General features: G+C 37.9%; 1 protein-coding gene across 1 annotated transcript; it reads right to left on the bottom strand.

Annotated features, from left to right (window-relative positions):
- Positions 1–3,026: 3,026 nt before the first annotated feature.
- On the bottom strand, positions 3,027–27,613 carry FAM91A1 (family with sequence similarity 91 member A1). Its single transcript, XM_083868885.1, has 24 exons — positions 27,482–27,613; positions 25,697–25,781; positions 24,868–25,019; positions 24,012–24,069; positions 22,368–22,435; positions 21,037–21,150; positions 19,902–19,992; positions 17,759–17,821; positions 16,581–16,687; positions 15,796–15,834; positions 15,575–15,687; positions 14,559–14,677; positions 14,028–14,140; positions 13,736–13,822; positions 13,175–13,307; positions 12,383–12,531; positions 11,824–11,958; positions 9,525–9,638; positions 8,468–8,540; positions 7,100–7,249; positions 6,518–6,625; positions 6,132–6,255; positions 5,023–5,092; positions 3,027–3,701 (listed from the first exon to the last, which is right to left on the bottom strand). Exons 1-24 carry the CDS (start codon positions 27,551–27,553, stop codon positions 3,525–3,527), a joined length of 2,514 nt encoding a protein of 837 aa, XP_083725011.1. The 5' UTR covers positions 27,554–27,613; the 3' UTR covers positions 3,027–3,524.
- Positions 27,614–27,919: the final 306 nt, after the last annotated feature.

Below are 27,919 nucleotides of genomic sequence, written 5' to 3'. Positions count from 1 at the left end.
ACTGACATCAGAAAGGGTGATAAAGTACTGGAACATTCTGCCCAGGGAGGTGATGGAGTCACCATCCCTGGATATGCTTAAAGAAAGACTGGATGTGCCACTTGGTGCCATGGTTTAGGTGTTAGGGCTGGACTCAATGACCTTGAAGATCTCTTCCAACCTTGTAATTCTGTGTGTGATTCATTGCAGTTATAGTTCTAAAACTAATCTCTGGCCTACATTACCTTACATAAACATTTTTTGCCTCATTTCTTTCAAGTTCCTAGTCAAAAATAGCTTTAGCCAAAGCAAACAGGTAAGACACCACATGCACAAGTACCTCCAAATACCCAGCATCCTAAACTACAGGTTTAGGTGTGGCTGGAGGAGATGCAGCATACTCAATGCTCTCAGCCTCTGGGGAGGAGGAGAAGGACAAGTACACAGCCTTGGAAAGACTACACCAGAACAGAGGGTTTCACTGGTCAAACTGCATCTCTGCAGAACTGCAGCTCTACTGGGAAAAGATATTTAATGACATTTGGTGGGCTTGAGCACCATGGTGACAGAGGGACATTTTAGAGTTGTGCCCAAGAATGAAACTACTGCATGAGAAGGATTGTGCACATGGTTTGACCTACACCACAGTTTATTTGTAAACATTTGTTACATGTGTCAATAATTTAATTGAACACAGACTTTGTACAATTCAATGTATAATATTAACAATGTCACACTAGAAGAGCACAACTGTATTCAGTTACAGTTGTACTTAAAACTTCCAAAATACAAACCATTTGAAACACTGAACAAGAAAGTAAGGGAAAATTTGAGAACAATGAAGGAAAAAAGTGCAATAAATCATGATCAAAAAAAACCCCCTGAAAACAAATGTAATGCACTTCTTAGCTGGCTCCTGAACATCTTCAGGTATATCCACATAGCTTCAACACTACTTGGGTTGTGCCAGAGCACAAAGCCAAGACATCTTCTGCAAGCTAAAAATCTTGCTGAAACAGAAACTTAAAACATCTTTACAATGTGTAATGAATGTGATTTTCCCCATGGTCAATAAAACTACCTGAAGAAATTTATTTAATTTGTCTTTATTTGAAATACAATATAAAATAGATTCTTTTGGTATGAAGATCTTTGAGACCTGTTGGGTTTTTACACAATATTTAAAACAAGTCATATAGTTTGAAGCCTCTTGACCATCCCAAGCACTGGTGCTGTAGTAGAGTTTCAGGAATTTCAACAGACTTCTTTGGTTGCAATTTATTCAGTAAACTTCAGATATGCAGATTTTAATATTTAAGCTCCTAAACTAGTGTTGAAGCCCGTAAATTAGAGTGCCTTGACTTCTAAAAAACTGCAACACATCTGAAATTCTCACCATTAACTGTAAGATTTATGGGTATTAACCAACTCTGAGGAGCAGGCTACTTTTATTGAGAAACTTTACTTTAGACAACCTAATAACAAAGGATAATATCCTTCACTTAGCAACACTGAAGAATATGCAGTGAGAACAGTAAGTTTTCATCTATTTTTAAACTTTCATACAACTTGCACTATCATGACTTTACATACTAGTATGGATAGTGCATGGCAAAATTTAATATAATACAGCAAACTAGCTCACCTACTGTAGCTCACAGTAGCACTTAAAGAAACATCTATAGCCCTGAAAGTGTAAGCCATCACTACTGCTTGATTCCTCTACAGTGCCAGGTATTGGCTTCATCTCCATGTAACAGTTCTCACAGTAAAGGTTTTCTCAGCCATTTCTAGCAGAATGACATCCAATTACTCTTCAATTTACTTTGGAGGAAATAAGGCAACTTAAAAACCGCTACGGAGAGTATGCATGTCCAGTACAAAAAGTCACAGTAGTGTAAATGATCAACTTTACATGGGTAATGTAACTGGAATATATGCAGAACGCTAAGTTCAGCTGTTGCTGGTAAAATTCCAGAAGAAAACTGATATAAGAAAGCAGCACTGAGCAAACCGAAGTACGAGAGACTTCCAGTTTCTTAGAGCACAAGTCCTATGCTTACACTTCAGAAATGTACATAAAGCCAGTGAAAAAGAATGGGATCTTCACAGCTGTAAATTAAGTCACTGCATTATCCTATACATTTGTACATTTGTCCTCTTCAAGCTTTTGACATGTTTTTTAAACACAGAACAGGATACAAACCCAAATGTTGCCATTCTTCTCCTTGCTGCTGTTCAGCACCATCTGTACCACAGATCCTTGACCCACTGTGTATTGCAGGATAGTAATGACAGGATGATTAAGTCTCATTTTTAGTTATGACTATTTAAAACAAGGCAGTTCTAGTAAAGAAGGGAGCTAGCAGAGAAGTCTTAACAAACTACATTGCTCATCCTCCTCATGTGCTAAATGGAACAGACTTTTTAAGCTGGCAAAAAGTTAATACCTAATATAAACAAAGTCAAGTCATGCTACATAAAGTCATCCCCTACAAATAGAGCCAGAACATGATTTTAGATGAAAAAGCTTACTGTTAATTTTTTTTTTCATGATCAACAGCTAATAGTTCAAGGAACACAAGATTCACTGAATTTTCTGTTTTCACATCCTCTGTTGTTATCTTCCTTTGCTAACAACTGATGTGAAAAATTAAGAGCTCTGCTCTTTCAGACATTATTCAACAGGACAGAACTAGTTATCTACCTTAAACTCAATTTATGCCCATAGGAATCATCACCAGCTTCAAATTACCACAAAAGACTCCCTGTGGGATCAAATCTCAGACACTCCTGGTTTCATACCAAGAGGAAGATGAATCCATTACCATTAAGAACTCTGCAAACAGAGATAACCACCTCAGATCTTCCACAATTCCATACCTCCACCAAATACTGACAGAGATGGAAGTGCACCACTTATCTTCAAAGTGGCCTTAGGTCATCAGCAGGATGTTGAGTCTGCACTAACTTAGCCTCCTCCTCCTTCCATTGTACTGATTTGTCAAGGCCCCACCATTAAGCTGAACTACAGAATTCAACAATCCTTAATGCCCCATAACATCATGATGCTTTTATTTAATCAGTTGGTATCACTGAGCTTTCAGAGGAAGAGCCAAAACTCTTACCTTTATACAGAAAAATTTCCAGTAATACAGTACAAAACTAAACAGAATTTATGTCTGAGTAACGAACATAGAAAACTACTATTGCAATTTTGTGGTGACAGCATAGAAATTTAACAATCATCAGAAAGCCTAGAAAGGGCATGTTTAGTTATAAAAGAAAGATTGTCTCAAGATAAAAATCGTGCTGACAGCTAAAAAGCTCTCTGTTGCAGCAAGATATGCAGTAATGAGTAACAAGTTCTAGACAGTTTAAGTACTTCCCCAATACTGCAACACAACACATTTTTGTAACACTACTTTTACACGGGTTATGCTGCAGCAGCAGTACACTTCTTAGTGGTTGGCACTAGGAATTAACCGTAAGAGAAGAAAGGCATTTAGTGATCAATGCACAAGAACCTCTCTTTGACCTGTTCCCTAGGTGTGGTTGAAAAAAACTGAGGAAGGGGCCCATCCATTCCATTCAGATAATACCCCTTCCTTGAACATGAGATTCTTGGCAGGAAGAGGAACGCCCATGTCTGCAGAAATTGGCTGCAGAAGTGAACTTGAAGAACCAGCATCATGGAGCTGATCCAGCGTTGAAATACCTTCCTAAAAGCAAAACAAAGAAAATTGTGTCTTAAAAACAAAGAACATGTCAGGTTAATCTAATCTGCAAATACACTTGGAGTTTCTGAAGTGTGTAACTATAATCCAATTAATACCAAACAATTAAGGAAGTGAAAACAGAATAAACAAAATGATATAAGCATACAGATGCCTCAGCTGCATCTTTGCATGCATGATTTGGTTTCCAAGAAACCTTCAGGGAAGTTTGAGACTTAAAACTGAAGACCTAGAAAAAATGAATGGAAAGCTCTAAAATCTTCAGGACATCTATCAGACTGTTATTTATCCTGTACCATGCTAAGATGGATACATGTATTTGGAGGCAATTACTTGACCATATGCTGAGGGATATTATTTCCCAGAAGTTTGGTTTTCTCATCTTAACTCACAGCAGCACCTTTTTTCTTCCTTTCTATGGACATCATCTAGGAAAGTGTATCTCAGAAATAACATCTAACACCTTAGGACAGGAGTCACTTGAGACTGATAGTTGGTTTCAGGGCTTCAGACCTACTAGGAATCTCCAGCATTCTCATCAGGAGACAGTTTCAGGATGACACCATCCGTAACACTACCTGGCTAAGTAACCTAAAAATTCATTATCTTAGAAAAAACAGAGTTTTAGAGAAAAGTATCATAAGACAGAGCAGCTAAGCATATTCCATGTTACACATGGACATGGCTTGCTTCCATGCAGAATTAGAGCAGGCTGCAGACCTGGCATTCCTCTTTGCTTACTACATGAATTTCCTATTTCCTACCTACACTCCTAAAAAATCCTTCCAGAGTATGGAGTTGCACATATTTATACTCATTGAACACTAATGTCTACAGGATCTTAGAAGAAGTACAAAAGTAACTGGCATGAAATCCATGTTAATATATTTTTTCGAAGGAAACACTGACTTGAGAGGCAGACAAATTTAGCATCTCCCTGGTTTGCAGTAAATCTCTCCAACATATCCAAGCAGCCACCACATAACCAGCAGAGTAGGCTGTGTTAAAAGAGGAGGAGTGAAGGATAACTTTGCTGAGAAGGTGTCATAAAAAACAATGAAAATAATTATGCACCGGAAGCAACCACAGAGTTGAGACAAGTTTTAAATGAGGCTAAAAAAGGGATAAGGAAGTACTTACTACGTCCTTCAAGTAGCACTTGAGTGCTCAATATAGTTACCATTTAAAGAAAAGGCAAATAAAACAAGCCATGTATGTTTTCAGACATTCAAAGAAGGCAAGTAAGAGGGCAGAAAGGGATGACAGATCACACAGAACAATTAACACCTGGATTATTGTTCCTTACCTGGAATGAATGAACAAAATTAAGGACCTGAAGAGACAGCTTTCTACTGGAATGTAGGAGTTTTTGAAGGCTGTAAAAAACAATGAAAAGAAGCTATGGTCAAGGTACACAATTTTTTACTAGTAAAGCACACCTACAGTAACTTGCTCACAAATATTTCCAGTGGTATCTAACATCATGTGAGAAAAGCTGTCACACATAAAGCTTGATAATGCTGTCATCACTGAAGAGGTGCTTGACTCATCTGCTCTTGAGTCTAGTCAGGTAAAAGCTATTTTCCACACCATTTACACTGAATAAAATGAAACTACTGTAATTGAAAAATATTATTTTACGTAAAATAAGTAATATATTAGACTCAATCTTATCTAGGACAGTCTGGTAACATGACTTTTAAGAAGTTTATTAGTGACACATTGTTAAAAGCAGGTCAACTACTACAATAAGAGCATTAAGCCTTATTTTCAAGCAGCCTTACTTTTGATTTCCAGAAATGTGCCTTAGGGGAAAAAAAGCCACAAAAAATAATCCACAAAAAAGCCCCACCAACCCCCCGACAAAACAAAAGAAACAAACCTCCGAATCCCATTGTTGAAAGAATAATTTTTCATTTAAAAAAGCTGCAGTAAAAAGCATTAGACAGCTGGATCATAAGCCATGACTAAACTTATCAAGTATGATACCAACAAAGAAAATTTCCATAAGAGCTAAATGCATTTTACACTGAAGGATTACCAGCAAGCTTTCCTCCCCCACTCCAGAACAGTTAGGAGGAGGAAAAAAAGCCTGTGCTAGGCTAGGAAAGGAAAACAAGTAGGAAGGCATCCAAATTTACTTTTTTACTGATCTGTTCATAGACATATTGCAACAAAGAACTAATTTTTGCTTTACAGAAACGATAAAAGAAAGCCTAATCTTAATCTCACCACAATTGAGGACTAGTTGTACATATCTATGAGCCAAAAAACAACTCCCTTACACATCAGAATTAGCTACTCTATAAACATAGCTCAGTTCTGGTTTATAGTCATTGAGTTGTAAGTATCTCTTTTTGCAGAAGCTCCAGAAACACCATTTGTTAAACCCGCAACCAATAAATTACAGCTCACCTTTCTTTTCTACATAATCCATGAGTGGCAATTTTTCTGCACACTTTCTGATTCAACTCAGAACTGAAAAGTGGAATGCCAAAGCATAATTCCAGGGGAACCCATTCCAGTTCAGTTGTGGGTACTACAGAAAGAAAAACAAGGGATAACCAAAGCGTAAGAGAAAGAAAGCAAGAAAGCTCATTTTGGGGTCAAAAATCTTGGATTTGGATCCACTGGACAGTTCATGCTTTTTAATGACAGCTCATTTACTGAAATGCTCAAATATTTAAGGGAATCTGAAGAGGAATCTCACATTGTATTTGTCCCAGTGAACAATCAAACAATGAACTCAGATCCTTAAAAACAAGGTAATATTTAGTACAAGCCATTTGTCATGTTTTTACCTTCAAGGCTTTGCTTGACTGCAGAATCCATTGAAGGTTCTTCTATTACCATCTCAAATGATTCTGTGCTCCCATTTACATCAGATCCTGATGCCAGTTCAGTCTCTCCTAAAGGCAAAGTAACTCTTACATAAACATGCACATGAATAGAAGTTCATTAGTTACCTTAGTTATCAAGGACTATAAAGCTATAAAACTGAAAGAAGGGATAGGGAGAAACACAGGGCTGGACTCATTTTGGGACTGAAGAGTTATTTAGGGATCCTTGACAATTATGAAAGATTAAGCTCTGGCATATAAAAAAGACATAATTTATTTTTACTATTTATAAGAGTAGTTTTTCCCATTATTGACCGTTCTAGTTCAGTCATTTATCAGTGTGTACTTGGTATTTCTGAGCCAGTCTCAAAGAATAATTAGGAAGTAAGCCTACTACCCACAGAATTACACTCAAAATGAGTTTCTATCTGTGTTGGATAGTATTTTGTAGAGTTATAAATCAAAGAATTAAATCCTTTGCTCAAGTGATTGTATGTGAAATTAAGGGAATACAGATTAAAAAGACAGTTATTGGTAACCAACCTCTTCCATCAGAAGCATCACTCAGCTTTCTGTTAGCACGCTGACTTGAAGGATTCAACATTGTGACATAGCCACAAAAATGCTGCAAGTCCACTTTGTTTCTCAGTATTTTTAAAGCTGTATGAATGCCCATGTTCACACGAGAGAAGTCTAAGGAGGAAACAAAACATATTCCAGCACTGTTTACAAGAGGCCAGCCCCATAACCACGTGGTTCCTCTCTAGGCCAGGGTAAGGTTTTATTTGGATTTTTCCAGCTTGTAATGCTCCATCTTAGTGATCACATTGTTAGATATGGGACTAACACCATACCCAACATGGTGGTGGTATTTTTTAGTATAGTAATAGAGTCAAGGAGAAAGAAAAATACAAACAAAAGACAATCTCTCTCCTACACAGACACATTCAGTCAGCAGAAATGGCAAGGTTCAGCTAGGAATCAGGTGTCCAGCTCTTTCAGTGCCAGAGTCTTTTATGGCAGATGCAATGCAAGATACAAGCTTCACATATCTGAAATTCTGAAGAATTAGAATACAGCATTAGAGCTTAACAAGAAATTTCAACATCGAGTTGCTTGTGTCAGAACTTGAGAGATTCTAACTTCAAGGTTACTTCCAACTTGATACTAGATGAAAAAAACAGACATATCAGAGAGAGCAAATATAATAGTAACAAATTTTGAACCTAGTGAAAACTAAATTAGGAAGGCAGTTTTATTTCTACTTGGCCCAGACTTTTCTAAGCAGTAGACTAAATAATTTTAGATTTCCTATCTGGAAATTCATACTTTCATGACAGCTCTAACTTGAAGAGGTTATAGCCTCAACTATGCAAAGCTTCTGTCCTACTCATTACGGAATATTGAGAACTTGTTAATTATCAGTTGAGCAAGGCAGACTTTGAAGGGATAGATTTTGCTAGCAAAGCTTTTCCTGAGGAAAAATCCTCCATAGTAAGTTTCTGGTGCTAATAATCAAGAGAAGTTTGTTCAGTTTTGGTCTCACCTGTCTTGCAGTTAAGAAATGCTCAATATAATATATGCAAGAATTATTTATGAAGTTAATAAATATGCTAGTTAATAAGAAAGTATGCACAAAGGCAAATTTGGAGGTATTTGTGGAAGTTATTTCTTTATATCTGTGTTAGGAGATAAGAGGCCAGAAAACACATTCTAATTAGGTCAGAGAAGATAGAAAGGGGAAGGTGATATCTCTAAACTCAGAAGATACTTGTCAACCATTTAAAACTGTCCATTTTCTCATATGACACATAAGATCAACAAAATTTGTTTTAAAAGGATAATTGCAACCTTATTGCACAAGGTGATGTGCAATGTAATGTAGAAATTACATTGAAGATGATCCATTACCTCCCTGTTGCTCAGCTTCATCAAAAGGGAAAGGTATGTGCATTGTTTCTCCCATTCCATGCATGCCATGACCCTGAACACCAAGAAATTAAATTAAGAAGGGAAAAAATACTCATCAGCTTAAGTCAGTCCTACTTGTGCTCCCTTATTTTAAGGAGTACCAGCCAAGTTGATGAAACGAATCAATGGAGATATTTACACATTAAACATCTTTCTTCGCTGAAATAATTGAAGTACCCCACCTTTCCTCTTAAAATGCATGTGGTAAACACAATGAGGTGAAGTTTCACTGAAAAGGAGCAATTTTTCTCTCCAATTACTGGTTATAAAAGTATTTTCTAAAGGCTGAGCACTTCTGGAGCAAGAGGGACTTCCCACTCCTGCATACGAACATTTCTCAGCAGTCACATGCTGCTTACAAGCTGGCCTTTGAGAATGTGTAATTTTATGTTTGCTACAGTATTAAAATATCTGTTTATTTAAATTATTAATTCTGACTGTTCAGCTGAACCAAAGAAACTGATGAGGAAACAATTTTAATTCTTCCAAATAGAAAAACCCAACCTATTCTGCTGTTTGTGATAAATAGCACGTTTTGCTCATACTTTAGTGTAAGAACTAAATACCAAGCAGTCTGAAAAGCTGTATATTTCTTAAATACAGTATTTTTTTTAAATAACAGTTCATAATACCAGTTACTTTGTGTCATTGATGTCCAAAAACTTTGTGGTTTCTAAAAACCTTCACTTTCATCCCAATTTACTATCTCCCCTACTTTAGCTACCAAAACTCATTATGCTTGCCCATAATACAGTATATATATAATAACACATATACTGTAATATATTTAATATATATAAACGTATATATAACATGAATTAAGTTCAAAACCTGTGTCATAACCACCACTGAATCACAGCAGCACCGCCTACAGAAGTTAAACATTTTTCAGCTCTTGGCAGAAGTGTAGCTCTTCTGCATTAATATCCTCTACCACAGAACAGCTTAACTCAAAAAATTATGCAGGTTTTCATCATTTATACAGAGCACTCTGTACCTGAATTAGAACAGCAGAATGAGTTAAAGCATCATTCAACATTGTGAGCACATTTGAAGTAGGAACTACTCCTGGGTCGTGACCCCAAGACGTTATTAGTAAGCGATCGTAACCCTGGAAGAGAGAAATTAAGAGAGTGTGTAGTAATGAATTATCTGAGCACATAAAGTGAAATATTAGAGTTAGGCATTAGCATATCATCACAGCTAGGAAGTTATCATAGGTAGCTACAGCTCTACAGTGCTATGCTTGTAACCAAGGATCACTCATGTTAGTATTTTTGGTAGAGACAGAAGTTTGCCAGCCTCTAAGTTAAAATGCTATTTTGGACAGGAACTATCTGTCACCAAATCCTGCAAAGGTATGTGGCCATTACAGCAGCCTTCTAGCAAATAGGAGATTAATATAATCCTACATAATTTAAAAGCAAAATATAAGCTGGATAAAGTAACTCTATCAGCAAAGAATAAACATAGATCAATCCCCAAAACATCTATTAAGGGCTGGGTGGACAACACCACTAAAATAAAACCACTAAAATAAAACCAGACAAAACCAATAAATAATTTCCTAGTTTCTCAGTTTTCAAGACTGAATTCCACTGCATCTCCACAAGATTTCTAGAAATATCTTGACCGTTCCCTGAGAAAATAACATTACAAATCAGCAGGGGAGTGAAGCACTCATATTCCCATAGAGGGGAAAAAAAAAATTCCAGACTGGGAGAACATTTAATTAAAATAAATCTATCCTGTCAGCACACTGAGATTCATGCAGTATTTTGGAGTTTTCCAAGCCTACCACACTGAATGCTTCTTTACTAACAGAAGTGCACAATCCCTACATGTACTGGTGGTTTGAATTAATGACAAACTAGGGTTTGAACCAAGGTCATCACTAATGGCCTTAGGAAATGCCTTCTGCTCCAGAAGACTTGACTGACGTAATCCTGTGTGATCTTACAGTCAATCTTAGAAATACAGGTATCCACAAAATTTTTGAAATCATAAAGGGAAGGGACACATGAAAGGTTTGAGGAAGGGAATTCACAAATCCTAGTGCTAGAGACGACTGCTGATGTAGGTACATCAAAGAATGCACTCCCTCTCTGAATGTCTCCAAACCTTTCTATTATATTTTGTTCATCATGTATCTACAAGATGAAAAAAAAAGAGATGAAAACTTTAGAGGCTTCTCTGCAATTATAAACTTGAACAATACTATTTTACAAATTCCATTGTGAGGAGCAAGACCCAAACACTGCTAAATGCCCATGGCATTTTAATTTAAAGTCAATAGATGCAAAGATTTTTTTGGTTCAGGCAAGTTTAGAAGTTGTTATGGCCTTTCCACCTACATTTATCTAGTATACAGAATACCCAGCAGTGCTCCTTTGTGGTACATTTGTCTTTATTAGCATCTCAGAGTCAAAATGGGAGAAGGCAGCATCTGAAATCTTTCAGGCAGAAGTTGATCACCTGTGCTGTTTTGTGGAACTCCTTGCCAAAGCACTGTATGGATGCTAAAAGGTAGGTGGATTCCAGGCTGGAAGGAATTGAGGAAATCAACTCATCAGTGGAGAACCAACAATTTGAGTCACAATCTCTGTGTGCAGAGAATCACACGCAGCCAGGGAGCTCCAGACCAGAACATGCAGGAGTGGAAAGGTCTTAACAAGGAAGTATTACACAATGTGCTGCTTTTTTCTGCTTCCAGACACTGCTACAAGTCATGCTATGGGGCTAGGAAGACCATCTTTTCAACCTAATGCAACCTTTATTAAATTATTCTGTCATTTAAATCGCAGGGAAAGTTACACCCAATAACTCCAAAGTCTCCAGCACAGATTTGGATGAGCTGGAAGTGATCACATTAGCCATCTAAACCAAACAGAATTATATGCAGAATTGACGTTCCTTGCACAACGCTAAAAAAAGTACACTATACTATGTCTCAGTCTTTTCACATAGCTCTTCTACATGCTTCTAACACTCTCTGTGGATGGGCTAACAAACCTCAATTCTTAAGACTGCAGTACCACATTTTACACTAAACTTGAAAGGGGTGGCATCAAATATACTGGAGTCACATTCTGACAAAGGGAGGGACATAAGTAGCATTCCTTTTTCAGAACTTTGAAAGAAAACAAACCAAGATGCTATATAAAACCTGCTTCTAGAAAAGGAACATCATCTACAATGAATTGTACCTCTGACTTCAAATGTTATCTCTAAATAGCATACAGCATATCTTTGAAACACTTGGAGAAGGAAGGAGAATAAATCCATACACAGACTACCTGAAAAACCTCTGGGAGTTTTCGAAGACGTGTTCCTTTAGAGAGCAACAGGGAGGGTGGTCCTTGTCCAGTTATATGGTAAATATACAGTTTGAACCAAACTGAACTGACTTCTGGTATTGCAGGCCCAATATGCTGAAGAGAGATTATTCAAGAAAATAGACACAACTTCAGATTGCAACCCTCATTCACAAAGATTTAATTTAAGAAGCAACAGTTTTAAAGAAATATAAATCCAGTTTTTGAACACTGAAGCATGAATGTATTACTCTCCACTAACTATATTCTGTGTACTTAGTCCAGTGACACAAGAGTCATTATAGAAAGATGACAGTAATGTATTTTCTGTGAATCAAAATTCAAGAATAAAATATCTGTCACTGACTCGAACTTGAACAGAAAAACTGTTAGTAAGTTAAACAAAGTTAGTAAGTTAAACAAAGTTAATGTACTAAATATTCACATTTTTCCTCAACATTTTTATTAGATAAATTACAGTAATATTCTGCATGCTAATAATTTTGTCACTTTAAAAGGGACATCTGACAAATTTTTTCACCTGAGGTGTACAGCTGCTAATAGGTCGAATTTCATTGGTGAGTGGTGCCATGGAAACCAGCAGAGTGTAATTTTTGTTGAGAACTCTGCTGCAGGTAGCCGGATCCAAACCGAGCAAACTCTCACATCGTAACAGGTCCAAGGGGAACCCTATGTTCGAAACACAAGATTCTTAAATTATCACTTAAAATGGGACATACAAACACAAACTATGATTTCCATTCTCTGCTAAGCCATGAATACAGTATTTTCCACAATGATGTTTTAAACAATTGGGGTGAATTTTAATAAATCTGTACAAAACTTTAGCAATTCTAGGCATGCAGGGCTGTCTGAGAGTGAACTAGTTTCTTACCAACTAACTGAACACAGGAAATAAACACAGAGACATTGAGAAAGTTAACTAAGTTTTAGAATAAAAACGTAAAAATTAAACCCTATTAGAATACACTCCTTTTTGTGGCTTGAAAAATGTTTCTTTGACAGAACAGCTGAAGCTGACTCTTCTATATGACTTTCAAAAGCAAGTGATTTGAAACAATCTCTTTCTCAAGTTCAGCTGGTCTTGCCCTTTAATCTGTTGCTCTGCATCTAAAGTGCAAACCTTGGCAACCAAATCTGTCATTCAACAAGCAAACCTAGTAACACAGGCTCAAAGGATGATGAAAAATATTTCAAAATATTTTTAACCAAGTAGGCTACTACTGACTGCTACAAGAGCAGCAAGGGCAGAAAGCTGAGTGCCTGGCAGATAAGTAAGACAACTTAGGATTTCCAGAAGTGCTCACAGTACCATTATTTGGTTGATCAGGCTGTACAGCTTGTGCCCCCAGGTCTTTATTGTGCCGTAAGAACAGGATTGTGTTTCTCAGCGTAAGGGCGTGATCGAAGTATCGCTGTGCTTCCCCTTCTCCTGTGCTCTGAACCTAAACAGGAAACAAAACAAATGCATACAATTTGTTTACATAAGGATCAATTACACCAAAGGAAAGATGAACAAATTAGCATTCTAAGGCTTTGTAACTGAGTAATAACCCTGCAGCTTATATGCAAACTATTAAATGAAAAGCTTAAATGCAACTATTAAATGAAAAGAATGTCTTGGCCAGGCTAGTGCAATGGTCAAAAAGTACACAAAGACAGTAACTATAAATCAGAACCATGACTCATTCTTTAGGTAAAAGAACAGAAGTGTCCAATCATCCTGACTGGTATGGAATGATACAGCAATTAACAGCACTTCTCCGACACGATTCTACAGTATTCCTTCTAGAATTATCTTTAGAAGATGGAGTTGGTCCCTTTAACACTTGATATGCTGAAAAAGCATTTTGTCAAACATGTAACAATTTACCTTTTCCAGCTCCACCAAGAAGCTGTCAAGACTCTCATCTGACAGTTTCCCAACTTCAAACATAGTGACTGCATGACTTTTCAAGTTCTGAAACAACAAAACAAAACTGTCTTCTTTGAGAGCAGAATGGGCAAGTAGAAGCTGTATTAAGCAAGACTACTACTTAATAAATAATACAGAAGATTTTTTTGGTATTTATTTTTTAAATAAAGCTATATTATATTGATGTCAAAGTAATTTAAAACTCTACATGTTTGTTCTTGGCATAATACATGAAACAATTTGGACATACTGGTGAGAGATTTCCCATCATTAAAAAGGCAGTGAGAGTAGAATCAAACAGGAAGGCAATGCGCTTCGTGTGTCCACTGGACAGGTTCAGGCTGCTCACACTGGCTGTTTCAGCTAATAGAAAACAAAAAGGAAGTACATGATTGCATTTGTTTTATTTAAAAATAGTATCAAGTTTAATCAAATCTAATAACAAATAATTTTTTTTTAAAGGAAAAAGTTAGATATCACCACACCAAGTAAAACAAAATTCCCCTATTACTACTAAACTACTAATTAACTTAATTCAGAAGTTGGTATCTTTGTGTCAAGTTTATATCCACATTACAGATCAGTCTCATCTTCAGAAAGAAGTTATTTAGCTGAAGACTCTTAAACCACGAAATAGACACCACCTCCCCCACTGAATAGTCCATATGATAAAAGGATCTACATAATCTGTGTTTCACTTGTTTCTAGGCCTCTTTACAGCCTATGCCACTCTATAAATATAATTGATCCTAATGTATTAAAAGTCACTGTTGGTACTAACCTGGATCATCTTGACTGTTGGTATCTGTATCTGTGGCTGATGACCCAGCTTCCTGTACAGGACTTCTGTTTTCCCCACTGTCCCATGAAAGCAGCATCTTTTGAGGATCCAAAGTACTCCTATTAATGTGAATTAAAATCCACATCCATTGGTCACTGTAGCACCAGAGAAGTATCTCTGCCTCCCAGTGCTACTAGTCCATGCACAAGCATACCCAACACAGGCCCTTCAATATGCCCAAACCCTAAATCAGTCAAGTTTAAAATCCCTCAGGGTCCCGCTTTAGCTGCAGTAGAAAGGCTTATTGGGGGGCCGAAAATACCAGACTGTGAAAAAAATCTTAAAAATCAAACCAGCATCGTTGAAGAATCCAATAGAAAAAAATCTAATCCACTTTGTTCTCACAGTCTGAAAAAGCATTAAAGAAAACAGGAATAGTAGTAATTTCAAATGGCTTAATAGATATTGAGCTAAAAGCACCTAACAATTCCTAATTAATGCAACTTGGCACTTCAACTTGAAGAACTCTGTTGAGTGGTATTAACAGCACTCTCCTGGGAAGTGATATAGAAGATGCACACTTACATCATAGTGTCACTGACAGAACTGTAATGGGTCCTAACAGCAAAGAAGCAAACTCTATGCACATATTCACTGCCAGCAGTGCCAAGAGCCACAGCCTCTGTAACAGCACACTGACAGCTGGTATTTCTGGCCCCAGAAAACAAATACACAGTAACCGGCTGGAAAATGAGTAACTAGGTACCTAAAGATCAAAAAGCCAGCACTAAGTAACAGGACCAAATGGAGTACTCTGAATTTACAGGTTTAATTACCATTCCTCATCCTCAGATTAACATGAGGATCATGTATTCTTGTCATTATACACATTAGAAAGACAAGCGAGATTTGTTATTGCAGAAGTCAAAGCAAGCAACCAATAGCTTTAAAATCAGCTGTTTTAAGTTTTCCCTTCAATGAGAAAAATAAGCCTAAGAAAGAGGAAAGACACTTACTTCAGTCTGTTTACTGAAGGAACATTCTTCCATGATGGATGAAGGTTATCCAGGTTTATTACTTGGCCTTTTTTATGAGCGAAGCCTAACCGACAATACATGGACACAGCATTCTGCAGAACACACACACACACAGAGTAAGGAAACTGCTGTAGGAAACCAAGGTTGCAAGACAGTGAACTTTCTGTATCCAGTTAAACAAACGCATTGTACACACATACCTTTACTAAAGATAAGTCAATCTCTAATACGTTTGCCAGCTTAAAAATAAAAGAAGACAAGAAGACAAGTCAGTAAATTAACAGAGCAGGTAATCACTATTTGTGGGATTTGTCATCTTTTTATTGGTCTTATTTCTAAACCCAGTCTGTACTGGTAGAAGCAATTTTGTCTGCATCAAAGATGATGAAAAAAGAGCATGAAACCTCATAATTGTCCCACTTGAAAGCATGCAGAAGAAATACAAGGCTATAGTCCACTTCGTAACTTTTAGGCTAACCATGTATATATGATTTTAGGTTAGCCATGCATGTCAGAAGACAGGCAAAGAGGAAAACAAATCCTGGACATATTTAATGGGTATTTTTCAGATATTTATTCAGCAAATTTTGAGAAGATCTTATGAAAACATATTTCTCATACTCAAACTATGCTTACCAAAAGCTACATTCCTATTTTAAGCCAACACCCTCTGTGCTTTCACTGCCAAAGAAAAATTACTTGAACTTTTTTCACATTAGCAAAACAGACTTTCTTCCAGTTCTAACTTATATAAAAGCCTACTTTAGTCAACTCTGTATAAATTCATTCCAGCTAATGTAATCACTTCACTGAATTGAAGGTACTCCTTCAAGACTGAAGCACTATAAAAGCTACAGGTTGCATCTTAAGTATGTCTAAACAAAATCACTGTACATCAATCAGCATCTCTAAGTATTTGTAGCTGTGTGCTTTGGGCCATTTTCAAGTATTCCTATCTCCCTGACACAGGTTAAGTTTAACTTACCTCTGCCACATTAGTATGTTCATCTATTGAAACAAATATCTTGTACAGTAATGTTTCAAAGTAATCACCTTGCACTCTGTTCATCACAAAACCTTCAAGTGGTGGCACTGAAATAAGAATTACTTTCAAAATTACAATTTGGTCGCTTACTTTATTAAACTGAAACTGTACTAAAACAGAAAAATAAGTTTACACTTTAGTGTTCATGATACCTGCAATGTTGAGGATTTCACAGGCACAAAGAATAAAAACCTCAAGATAGCATATGAGGTATTTAAAATTCCCCCACTCCTTACGAAAGTAATACCTGTCAACATGTTTTCATATAGAAAATAAAGCCAAGCTAACTTCCATCACAGCCTTGCACTTTCCAGCTCAACAACTACAGATAATTTCCAGTGTTCAGCCCATAAAATGATTTTGTAATGTGGATGGAAATTAAATCACAACTGTGATTGGAGTAGGACATGAAAAAACCCACACCACCCACGTACCCCAGAACTGAGACTTCCAGAGCAATTACCTAAGCAGTAAGTCTCTTGTATTTAGAGGACTTTCACTTAAATGATCTCTATACAGCAATGTCAGGTACTTTTGCATGACCAAGTTCCAAACAATCTATGCCTTTGCAGATTATAGTGAATTCACAAACCTCTGAGACCTATCACAGCAAAACAAGCTGCTCAAAGGCCAGCCCACATGCTGTGCTAGTTCAAGTTCCTACACAGTCCCCAGGCACAGTTTGTGACTAACTGAGGTGACAATACCCATGAAGAATAGAACTGCTCTCTATTAAAACCTTACATCTGCCTGGAAAGAAGCTAAAAACCCATGTATGTTTGGTAAGGTAATTACAATTCTCTATGCTATTCTTCCTTTTTATTACAAATTTACAGGAGGGCACTTATTAATTCATGCCATGACTTCCATAAAAGAATCTCATCTTGCCTAAATCTGCTTTCAATATAACCTAAGAATTCAAGTTGAAATAAATCCTATATACAATAAAAACAATGTTTTAATCGGATTGAAAACATTTAGTCAGTAAGAAGTTTTATAGCTCAAATGTTTTGTTTGAGCAGGCATATGTACACATACAAGCAGCTTCTAAGACAGAGAATTACAGGGTAATTGAAAGGAAACTGAGTAGAGTATAATAACGTGAAATATTTACTTACCTGCAATACAGCTGTCATCAGATATTGGTACATCAAGGTAAATAAATCCTTTGTTATACAAACCTTTTTAAATAAAAGGACAACATTTTAGGAAAAAAAAAGAAAAAAAAAAAAACATTTTTCAAAATACTGAAGAGATAAAGCAGACTCCCCCACCAGCAATTTCAGATTTTAAAGTAATTTTTCCTAATATCCTCCCCAGAAGAATATTTCTTTGCAATGCACAGATCAATAAACCACACCTAATATCAACCAGGTGTCACCCTAAAACAGAGCTCCTCACTTGTAGCCTGATGTAGAGCACCCTTGGAACCCTAAAAACACTTCCAGGACTGCACAGCAAAATGACCACAGATTAAAGCAGCTCCATTCAAAAAACTCGAGCAAATCTCTGCCTAAATGTTACCTTAATTTTCACCATCATGACTACAGAGACACTGCATACAACAAGGACAACAATATGGTAAACATTTAAATTGCACTTTCAAAGCATGAAACTGATTTGAGCATTAAGCATCTCAACTAAATTCTGCAGAGAAGCCAGTAAGAACTTCTTAAGAAAGGGAAAAACTTTACAGCATGGTTATCTTTAGAGTCTAAGTTTTGTAACAGCTATCACAGAATTACAGAATTTGCTGATTTGGAAAGGAGTCATTGCGATCATGGAGACCAACTCCTGGCCCTGCACAGCACACCCCAGGAATCACATCATTGTGCCTGAAAGCATTATTTAAATCCTTCTTAAACATTAGCTGTACTTTAATGGCAAGGCATAAAGCTAAAGTGCGCAACATAAATAAGCCAAATTTATTGTCTGTGGTTTCTTTGGTGTTACCCAAGATCAGTGCATCTACACCATATTCATTATGGTGGTGAAGCTACAAAGAGCCTTCAGGTGAAGGGCTACTGAACACCTGAAGTCAAACTGTTAGGTGAGTTCTCACACAGAGAACTCAGCAATAGTGTGTGTCTGTACAACTGTAGTTAAATTAAATCTAGTTAAGTTACCACCCTCAATGAGAGCTTAAATAAAATGCCTGCATTAACCCACCACCTCACTTAAATTCAGGTTGATTCACTGTTCAGCTCCAGCAGTAACATACTCAGTTTTACAAAATGTGTATCAACAAACCAGCTTTAATGGATCGGGATGACATTACAAGTCATCAACATGCTAACCGTGCTTTACACTGTCTATCCTTTAGATTGAGCTCTTATGATTGATACATCTTTATCTATACACCTGAAATGCATTGGTGGCATTGTAGTTTGGACTCAGCAGTCCTCTTTGCACAGAAAATATGATCCATTTCACGGTCCCATTACATTAATTGTATGTACATTCTTTTTCCATACATTAGATCCTTCTGAAACACTAAATCTGAGTTGTAACACTCTCCAAAAACACTGGGCCATTTATAAAGAAAGATTATGAAGCAGTTCTGGAATTCAAGTTTTATTAAGCCTTGTACTGTTTCAGATACCCTCAGGAGTATGAATTTCACCTGCCTTACTTTTGTAATTGTTTTGTTCTGCTCAGTAACAGGCAATGAAATTCTGTCTCAATTTCTGACTAAAAACTGCAGTGTGCAGGTTTGAGTGCTTGTAGTAAGCCAAGCCCTTACAGAGAACTGACTTTTCAAGGAGGACCTTGTCAGTGAATTTTTACTCCCTAATACGATTTGGCTGTATCTATTAATTGTTACACTGAAATGAGAAACCAGTAACAGCTGCAGACTTCTGTGAAACAAAACAGCCCCATTTTATGGTATTAAAATAGTAGAAAAATCTAAAAAACTCTCCTTTGAAAAGCAAGGAGTGAATTTTAATTACTCAGGATTCTGACATTTTTAATTTTAGTTTCTCATATTCTCATCTACATTCTCTTTCCCCACAACCTTTACTGACAGCTTCCAACGAAAGAATTTTGACTCAACCAATGACAAAGCAATAACAGAGCTGCTAACTGTTCACCAATAAACCATTTACAAGATCTACACTGCAGTCTGTACAAGCTTTTGAATATTTTCCTTCAACTCTCCTTTATGCCTCAGATGTTTACATCACCTTTATTCCTAGTTTCTAGACACTACTAGAACTTACTAAGCAAGATCTAAACCCAGAAATGTTCATTAAAACTTACTGTGAACGACATTGAAGTCTAATGAACCAGCAAGTTGAGGACCTGAATCAATTATCTTATCAATAGCAGACTTCTCTGATGTGGTACAAATCTAGGTTTAAAAAAAAAAAATCGTATTAGTTTCTTGTAGAAATGAGTCTGTGCAACTTAATACCACTCAAAAAACTTGCCAATACTTAAGCCTCAAATCAGTCATAAGTAATATAAGAGTACAGGGAGTAGCCCACATTCCTAACCAAAATATTTGCACTGAAGAATTTACTGCAGTTCCTGCTAAAAGTTACTAATTTTTTTTAGCTTGTCCCCACACAAAATTATGCATGCTCTAGGAAAGGAAATTAATTGCACAAGAATTTGGCAAGTGAAGTCCATAGTGTAACAGATTTGCTCTTTAAAACTTCCAAACTGAATGTTCAGCCACATAACTGGAACATTCTAGAAAGAGGCCCATTACAATATCAAAGTAATTGGCTTCAAATTAACTACCCTGGGGTGCTGTGATGTTCGAATATGAGTAGCCTAAGATATTCAACAAAAGAGATTCCATTACTACTTTAAATATGTTCTAATCTAAACAAAAAACTACTAAAGAAAATAAATTCAGATCAAATGACTGTAAAAAAAAACACTCATGAGAAATGAAAGCAGAATGAGAATGAACCAGTAAGTCATCTTACAAGCTTTTTACGTGCAAACAATGAAAAACTAAGCTTACACAAAGAACAGAAACAAAGAAAATATGTATCAAACCCACTGCCATTCCGATACTAATTACAGTTGAAGTTGAAAATTGAGATTTTCTTTGACATATTCTGCCCTCTCTCCCCTTTGTACTTTCTGCACTATGTACAGTATAGAGGTTGTTTTGCTTCAGCCAATCTGTATTAATTTATGTGCACAATCATATGATTTGTAGGGAAGAAGCAACAAACTATGTTTTCTTAAATTTCATATTTAAGCCCTGACAGGTCAATTTTGACTCAATTTGCATTAGTTCTAATCTCTAAGATCCTCGTAAGAGAGTTGTTGAAAATCTGTAACACAATCTTTGTGTATGTCACATGAAAGCAAGCCCCTGCTTTCAGGGACTCTCAGTATTCACCCAGATTTAGAGATGCAGTCCACACTACAGTACCTTGATGTCATCCTCAGTGATGTAACCAGCCTGCACGACCCACCAGGCCTCTATAGCGATCTCCACGGGCTTCACGGGTAACAGGTCATGGGCACTTTTCCTTCTGAAAAATTTCTGCAGTGGTACAGTCCATTTGAGATGGTAATAGAGAGCACTTCACATGCACAGACATTCATTTACCTTTATAAAAACTGATCTGTATAAACATCCATTTTTAAGTACGTTATATTTACAGACTGCAGACACACATGCTACTATTAGTGCTGTCGTTTAGCAAAAGTTTCTCTCCTCTCTCAGATCACATGGAAATAGAGAGGAAAAAAAATATTTCTATCTGATATTGTTAAACCTTCCCATAAGCTCATCCATATTGTAGGTGTTGCTAATTAAAATCCACACTATTCCCCCTGTTAGGATCAAGTCCAAATTTAAACTATTTGTGACATTTCCCAATTTGAACAGGTAAGAGAGCACAAGTATAGAAATAGGACATTTTTTAAAAGTTCAGTGATGTCAAAAAACACATTTTAGGAACATATTCTGTTTACTTTAAGGGACAAAGTACAACATTAGTAATAAGCACAGTGCTAAAAAATTACAGTGAATATCAATCCATGAAAGAAAAACTGGAGGATACTGTTTATTTATAGAGCTAAATAGCTTCTCTTTCATGGCACAGCTGTTACTTTTTGGTTCACTATCAGCTGCATATTTTGGTAAGCTCACTTTCAGTTAAAGGACTATGAAGCTTCAGCAAGAGCACTTCTGAGTTCCCTGAAGAAAGGAAGGAACTGTTGCAAACTAAAGGCTCTACTTTTATCAACTGTGATACAGTGCTTTCCACGTGTGCTGTTCATGTCCAAGGATGTCTGTGCACTCATTAGCATTGTCTTAGAGAAAAACTCACACACTGCAAGAATTTACACCTACATGGATCACTGTTCCAGACTAAACTGTGATCTCAATGGCCCACATAGAAACATGGAATAATTATTTCAGAACCAGTATCATTGTTCCCTGCTTATAGTGGCCAGGAGACATTAGTTATCTGGTATCATAAGTATAGGTCCAAAAATATAAGATTAACAAAAATTAAAAAGGAGTAATTAATATCCTTTCCTTTTTTATACTTTAATTTTAAACCAAAAAGCTCTTTGTTAACTTGAGGAAACATAATATAATTAGCAATACACTACATCACACTCAATTAGCCACACTATTAAACTGACCAGGGCCAGAATATTATTCCATTCTTCATTTCCTATGAAATAATATGGGGGAGAGGGACAGAAGGGTAAAGGAAAGGGAGGCAAAATTTAAGACAAACTTACTTTTGAAGACCTACATTGGTTCATTAGATCAATATATTGGTTTCTTCCTATGCCAAGAAGTCTCAGACCTGAAAAATAAGTAAGGTTTTATGTATCTTAAGAAAGGTTTAAGATATATTAAACATTCTTCAAAGAATTAGACCTTCTCCTAAAATAACCTTTTTATTTACTCTTATCAAAAATAAAAGGACAGTTACAGGAGCTAAATTCATTCCATAGTCCGTCCCCATTCTTTCACTGCGTACAGGTTAAGGGAAAAAGAAAAAAAAAAAGAAATCCCCTATCATTCAAGTCACAAGGTAGCAGGTAATAAATAATCCAACCTCTTTCCTCCTATACTCCCATCAACAACTTCAGATTAATAGTTATAGTTTTTCTTTCCCTTAACAAAGCCCATGCCATGCACTGGATTAGAACTCTGAGAATTAAACACAAAAGACCACTTAATCTTCTAAGGAGTATGATTAAGATATAGTTGAGTTAAACTGATTTAAAGTTTAATTCCATAATCTCTAGCCTTCAACCATTAAGGTACCATGAACAGATAGCAGAAAACTATCCATTAGTTTTAAGCCATATTCTGTCTCAAATTTAACTTCAACTTTCTACTTCAACACTTGTATTTATGAAAAAATGTAATTAAGGAAGGTTAAGTCAATTATACTGCAGTCCCTAATCTGCAACTGTGCTACGATAACAGAATTCTTGGGGGGCAGCAGAAATCAATCAAAAACAGAAAAAAACTTTTCTTTCTTCAATTTCTGACTAACAATAGATTTCCAACAGGAAAACTGGTGCTGAGGAAGGTTCTTCCTCATCTATTTCACTTCTGTGAACATTACATAGAGGATAACTAGTAGTTAACTGAGAATATCCTTCTGAAACCAAAACCAACTGCTTTCAAAAGCTGCAGGCTACTCCTCACCTCACTACACACTATCCTTAAAAAGAACTTTATGAATGCATAGCAAAGGCAAGGAATTATGTGTTATCTATAGGTAACATTTCAGTGGCAGGTTAATAACCTCCCTGTGCCATCAGTTTATATTTTGCCTTATAAGACTTGTCAGTAAGGTATTGATCTTACCCTGTTCTCCACCACCAGGTTCAAGGTTTTTGCTTTCCTAAGCTCCCCATCCCATACCCAGGTGCAACAGATAAAACATCTGGCACATCCAGAGTGTAACAAAATACCAGATCTTCTTGCCTCTCTTTCCTGGTACATCATCCCTCAATCCACATGGATGCCAATTCACAGGAGTGTCAGCAGCCTCTTGTGTCCTGCTAAAGTCTTCTGCCCAACACATCCCAAAAAAAGCCCACTGGGGAAGGACCAGCAGCTCAGTTTACTGATGTACATCAACAGCAAGTGCAGGCAAACAGGAGTGCACAGCAAGCAAAGACACAGGCAAGGTTTTGTACCACGTCTATCTGTACTCAAACCAGCCCAATTCCAGTCCTGCCTGCAGAGACAGAACTCTGTGTGAAGAGCACACACTCCTTAATATCACTTTAAAACTTTAAATGTTTTTACACCTTCATTCACATGCTCATATTCAAGCAGAGAGATGCCCACAAATCCATTTTCAGAAGCTCCTTACTTCTAACTCACTGAAAGCAGTAATTCATCTAGGTAATACTTACAGTCAGCAGCAGTGAAGTTGGGTAAAGAATCATAGCTTTTTTCGCTGTTCATTATATCCTTAAAAAGAAAATAAAACTTTTAAGTTGCAAGACAAAACTTATCATTTCAGAGAAACACGTCCAAAATTCTGCCTGTCCTTTTTATTTTAAGGATGAAGTTAATTTTAAACAGATCTATTAAAGTCAGTTACCTTATCAAACTTGACAACTATTTGATTAATCATTACCCAGTAAGTTAAATACATAAAATGTGAGACTTCTGTTTAATGTAAGCTTTGCATAGAAAAATGTTGGCTGAAAGACTAATAAACAAAATCCTGTATCTCTCTTCAAAAAACAAAGCAGCACACAGAATTGCTAACAGTAATAAAAGAATAAACAAACAACTAATCCATTATGTCTGCAATCACTGTATACAAAATAAAATAAAAGCACTTCAAATATCCAACGAAAATAAAAGAAGGTTGCCAGAATGCTGACAGAAAACAGAAACATCCTTGTTCTCATAGGAAACAGATCTGCTTGAGGCACCTCAAAAACTTTCCAGTATGGTTAAAACGAGGTATTTCTTTTACAGTTTGAAGCGAAGGCTCACAAATCACAAACATCAGAGAAAGTCTGGTCTCAGAATGAGTCCCACCCCAGCTCCCTGTGACAAAAGTCCAGCTCTTGAAAGGCTAATGGGGCAGAAGGGAAAACACTGCAGGTAAAAGCAGCTCTACAAACTTTCCTGCGCTTCCTGGCAGGCCTAAACAAAACAAAACAAAACCCTGACACAGCCTCATATGCATTACTGGGCCATTACCAACATCTCCAGAGAGAGAACAACACCCTCCCACCACAGTTCTGCACTCACCTCCATTATGCCTGTGTAGTAGGAAAATGGTGTTACCCTCAGACCTTTCACCATGATGTCAGACAAATGATACGGGTACAACATGAGGTGATCTCGACTGTATTTTAACAGATCTTCATAATATTTACGTTCATCTTTCTTGACATGCTTAACTACAAGGGGAGAAAAAGTTACAATGTTCTATGATGTTCAGCTTGTTTTAAAAGTGTTACAACAAAGGATTAAAAATAGCATAATGGCAATAAAAAGAAAGTTACAAGCAAAATAAAGCAGTGGTGTAAGGAATTCAGCATCCAAGGATTTCTACACATGATGCAAGTAGCCTCAAAGACTTTAAGGAGCAGATTCATCTAAAAGGTCACCAGGAAGTGGCCCATTGAGACAGAACTCATGCAGCCTGTAGAAAATTATCTGTTCATTAATGAAATTATTATCTGCTTTGAGAAGACAAATGGATTCAGTCAATGTAAACTAAATTGAAAGCCTGCAAATAAGCCAAAAGCTCCTGTGAGTCAGGGTAACTGTCTGCATCTCGCCTAGTGGCAGGCTTAACTTAACATCTCTTAATTTCTTGGAAAATGACAGAGGAACTATAGTAGGAATTCGGTTCCACCTGTCAACTCAGTAATCTTCAAGAGTGCTTTGCTAGAAAAGTTGCGAAATGGACTCAAAAGTCAGGATTTTTCACGCTTTCATTATTTGGAAGCATTTATTTTCAAGGAAGGAAAGGCCTTTGAACTGGACTTGTTCTTGCAGTTTTACAGTGAAGGCAAGCTTCCACACAGAAGAACTAGGCAGGGATCAGAAGTTACTTTGCCTCTTTACTCACCTAAGTTATTCCGGTACCGCAGTTGATTGCGGATGCTGTAGAGCACGACCTGCCTCTCATATTCCCTCTGGGAGTTTCCAAGACCCTTGAAAACATAAAGGCCTTTTAACTGACTTGCACAACCCCTCACCATTTTAGTTAAACCACTGTAAAGTCTCTTATGAGGAAACATATGCAGGCAGTTGTCATTGCTCAGGGAGTCCCTGAGTTCAACATGACAGCATCTTTAGTCTCTCTATGAGTTCAAAACTACCTTTAAATAGGTCTCTACACAGGATGCATATTTCAGCAATCATTTTTAGATTATTTTTTTCCTAGTACCACTGATAAAAAGGGAGCATCTGATCTTCAAGTCCAAGACATGATGCATCAAACATTTACCAAGCATTCAGTGTCATTCAGCCTTGAGAAAGTACTCAGAATTAGTGTAGCACAACCAAGTATGATGAACGATATGAAGCTTTATTTGCTACACCTAAGAAACTTCTAACACCAAAAAAAAGAAGGAAAAAAAAAAATAAAAGTGAGCCAGCTGAAGTTGCAGCTTTGCGGAAGTAAAACCATCAAGTAATTCTTGGTCACAAGATTAGGGAACAAGCACAGCACATTACTTGACTATCACAAAAGAAGATAAAAAGAGAACTTTGGTTCATGCTTCAGATGCCTCATTTCAAAAACTGTCCCCTCAATATTCCCCATACTACTTTTTTACTCTGCATCTACAACAAGTTATCTGGGTTTTTGGTTTTTCTCTTCCCTCTTCTGGTTCCCTCATTAATGCTTATATTAAAAGAGATTCTTTGACAAAAAGTTACTTTACTGCACATATGGGTTAAAAACAAAAGTTGCACACAAACTGCAGAATTAGTTATTGGAAAAGCAACACCTGATATCAGAGACAGGGTTTGGAATTGATTAAATATCCAAAGAGGGAGCCAAGTGTTTGCTCAAAGGACAAAAATATTAAGGACTATATTAACACTGAAGTAGCCCAACAGTATTCCAGAAGTTACATTAATGAAATTAATGCAATAAACACTGGCATATTTTCTATCCTGAATCACAAAGCCAACAATATGGTGCTCAGCTGGACAGGTAAAGAAAAATCATCATTTATTCTCCCCTTACTGCTCCTGGAATCACAAACTCCAGAAGCTGCATTACTCGTGGCCTGCAGCGACTGACTACTCATCCTCTCCACCCTTCCTCTGTGCAAGGGCAGGAATTGTTTAACAGCATTTGCTTTAAAGCAGTGTAAGCCTTTAGAACATGAACCTCCTCCCAACTCGACACGATGCCTCCCCGTTGCTACCAGAGGCCCATTAAACCCAGGCAATCAAAATTTCATGAGGTTTTCCCTTCTCTGAGCCACTTGCAGCAAACAGTTTTCTGTCCACTGGAACCCGGGGCTGCAGCAGCCTGGGCAGGCACCTGTCCCGCTCGGGCTGGCACAGGGGACACACGGCTGGGCTCTTTTACCCCTCCACAAGCTGAGCGGGGTCCCCACATCTCCCTCCGACCATCAAGGCACCTCAATTCAGCCCTCTCCTCACTGAAGCCACACACACACATAACACACGCAGACTCCCCGCTCCTCACACACAGAGCCCCGCAGGACACCGTGCACACAACACACAGAGAGCCCCCTGTCCCCACAGAGGGTCCGTGCGTCCCCCTGTCCCCACAGAGAGCCCCAAGGCCCGCCCGCCTTGCCCCGGGGCAGGCGGGCCCGAGTGCCCCGTGTCCCCCCGTGTCCCCCCCGGGCCGGCAGCCCGCATCCCGCACCTGCCTGACGCTGGCGGGCAGCCGGGCCCAGGGGTAGTTGTGGCGGATGTGGAACTCCACGTCGATGTTCATGGCGAGCAGGCCGGGCCGCGGGCCCCGCCGCCGGGAGGCGCTCCGGCCCGGGAAGGAGGTGCTCCAGCCCCGGGAAGGAGCCGCTGCGGCCCGGGGCCGCCCTGCCCTGCCTGCCCTGCCCTGCCCTCCCTCCGCCCGCCGCCTCCCGCCCGGCCCGGCCCGCCCCGGAAGCGCCGCGCACGCAGTTCCGCCGCCGGGGCGGGCTCGGGTGAGGCCCCGGTGCCCCGTGAGGGTGATCCTGGCACCGGAGCTGTCGCAGCGCTCGCCTCCTGGTGACCCCCGGCCGCGGGCTAAGCGAGAGCAGAGCCTGGAATGGCTCTGCTGCCCGCTGGGTTGGGTTTAAGCACAGCGTGCTCCCGGTGCGGC

The sequence above is a fragment of the Zosterops lateralis genome (assembly GCF_965231275.1).
Source record: "Zosterops lateralis genome assembly, chromosome: 1".
Lineage (NCBI taxonomy): Eukaryota > Metazoa > Chordata > Aves > Passeriformes > Zosteropidae > Zosterops > Zosterops lateralis.
Note: the sequence above shows the minus strand (reverse complement) of the source record. Positions and strands in the feature narration are given on the sequence as shown.

Bases quoted from the DNA above. Each gene is read 5' to 3' on its own strand.
- FAM91A1 (XM_083868885.1), bottom strand. From the start codon at position 27,553: ATGAACATCGACGTGGAGTTCCACATCCGCCACAACTACCCCTGGGCC. The intron at 15,835-16,580 runs GTAAGTTAAACT...TTTATTTTTAAG, and splicing joins AACATACTAATGTGGCAGAG to CTGGCAAACGTATTAGAGAT. The intron at 11,959-12,382 runs GTGAAAAAATTT...ATCTCTCTTCAG, and splicing joins TTAGCAGCTGTACACCTCAG to CATATTGGGCCTGCAATACC.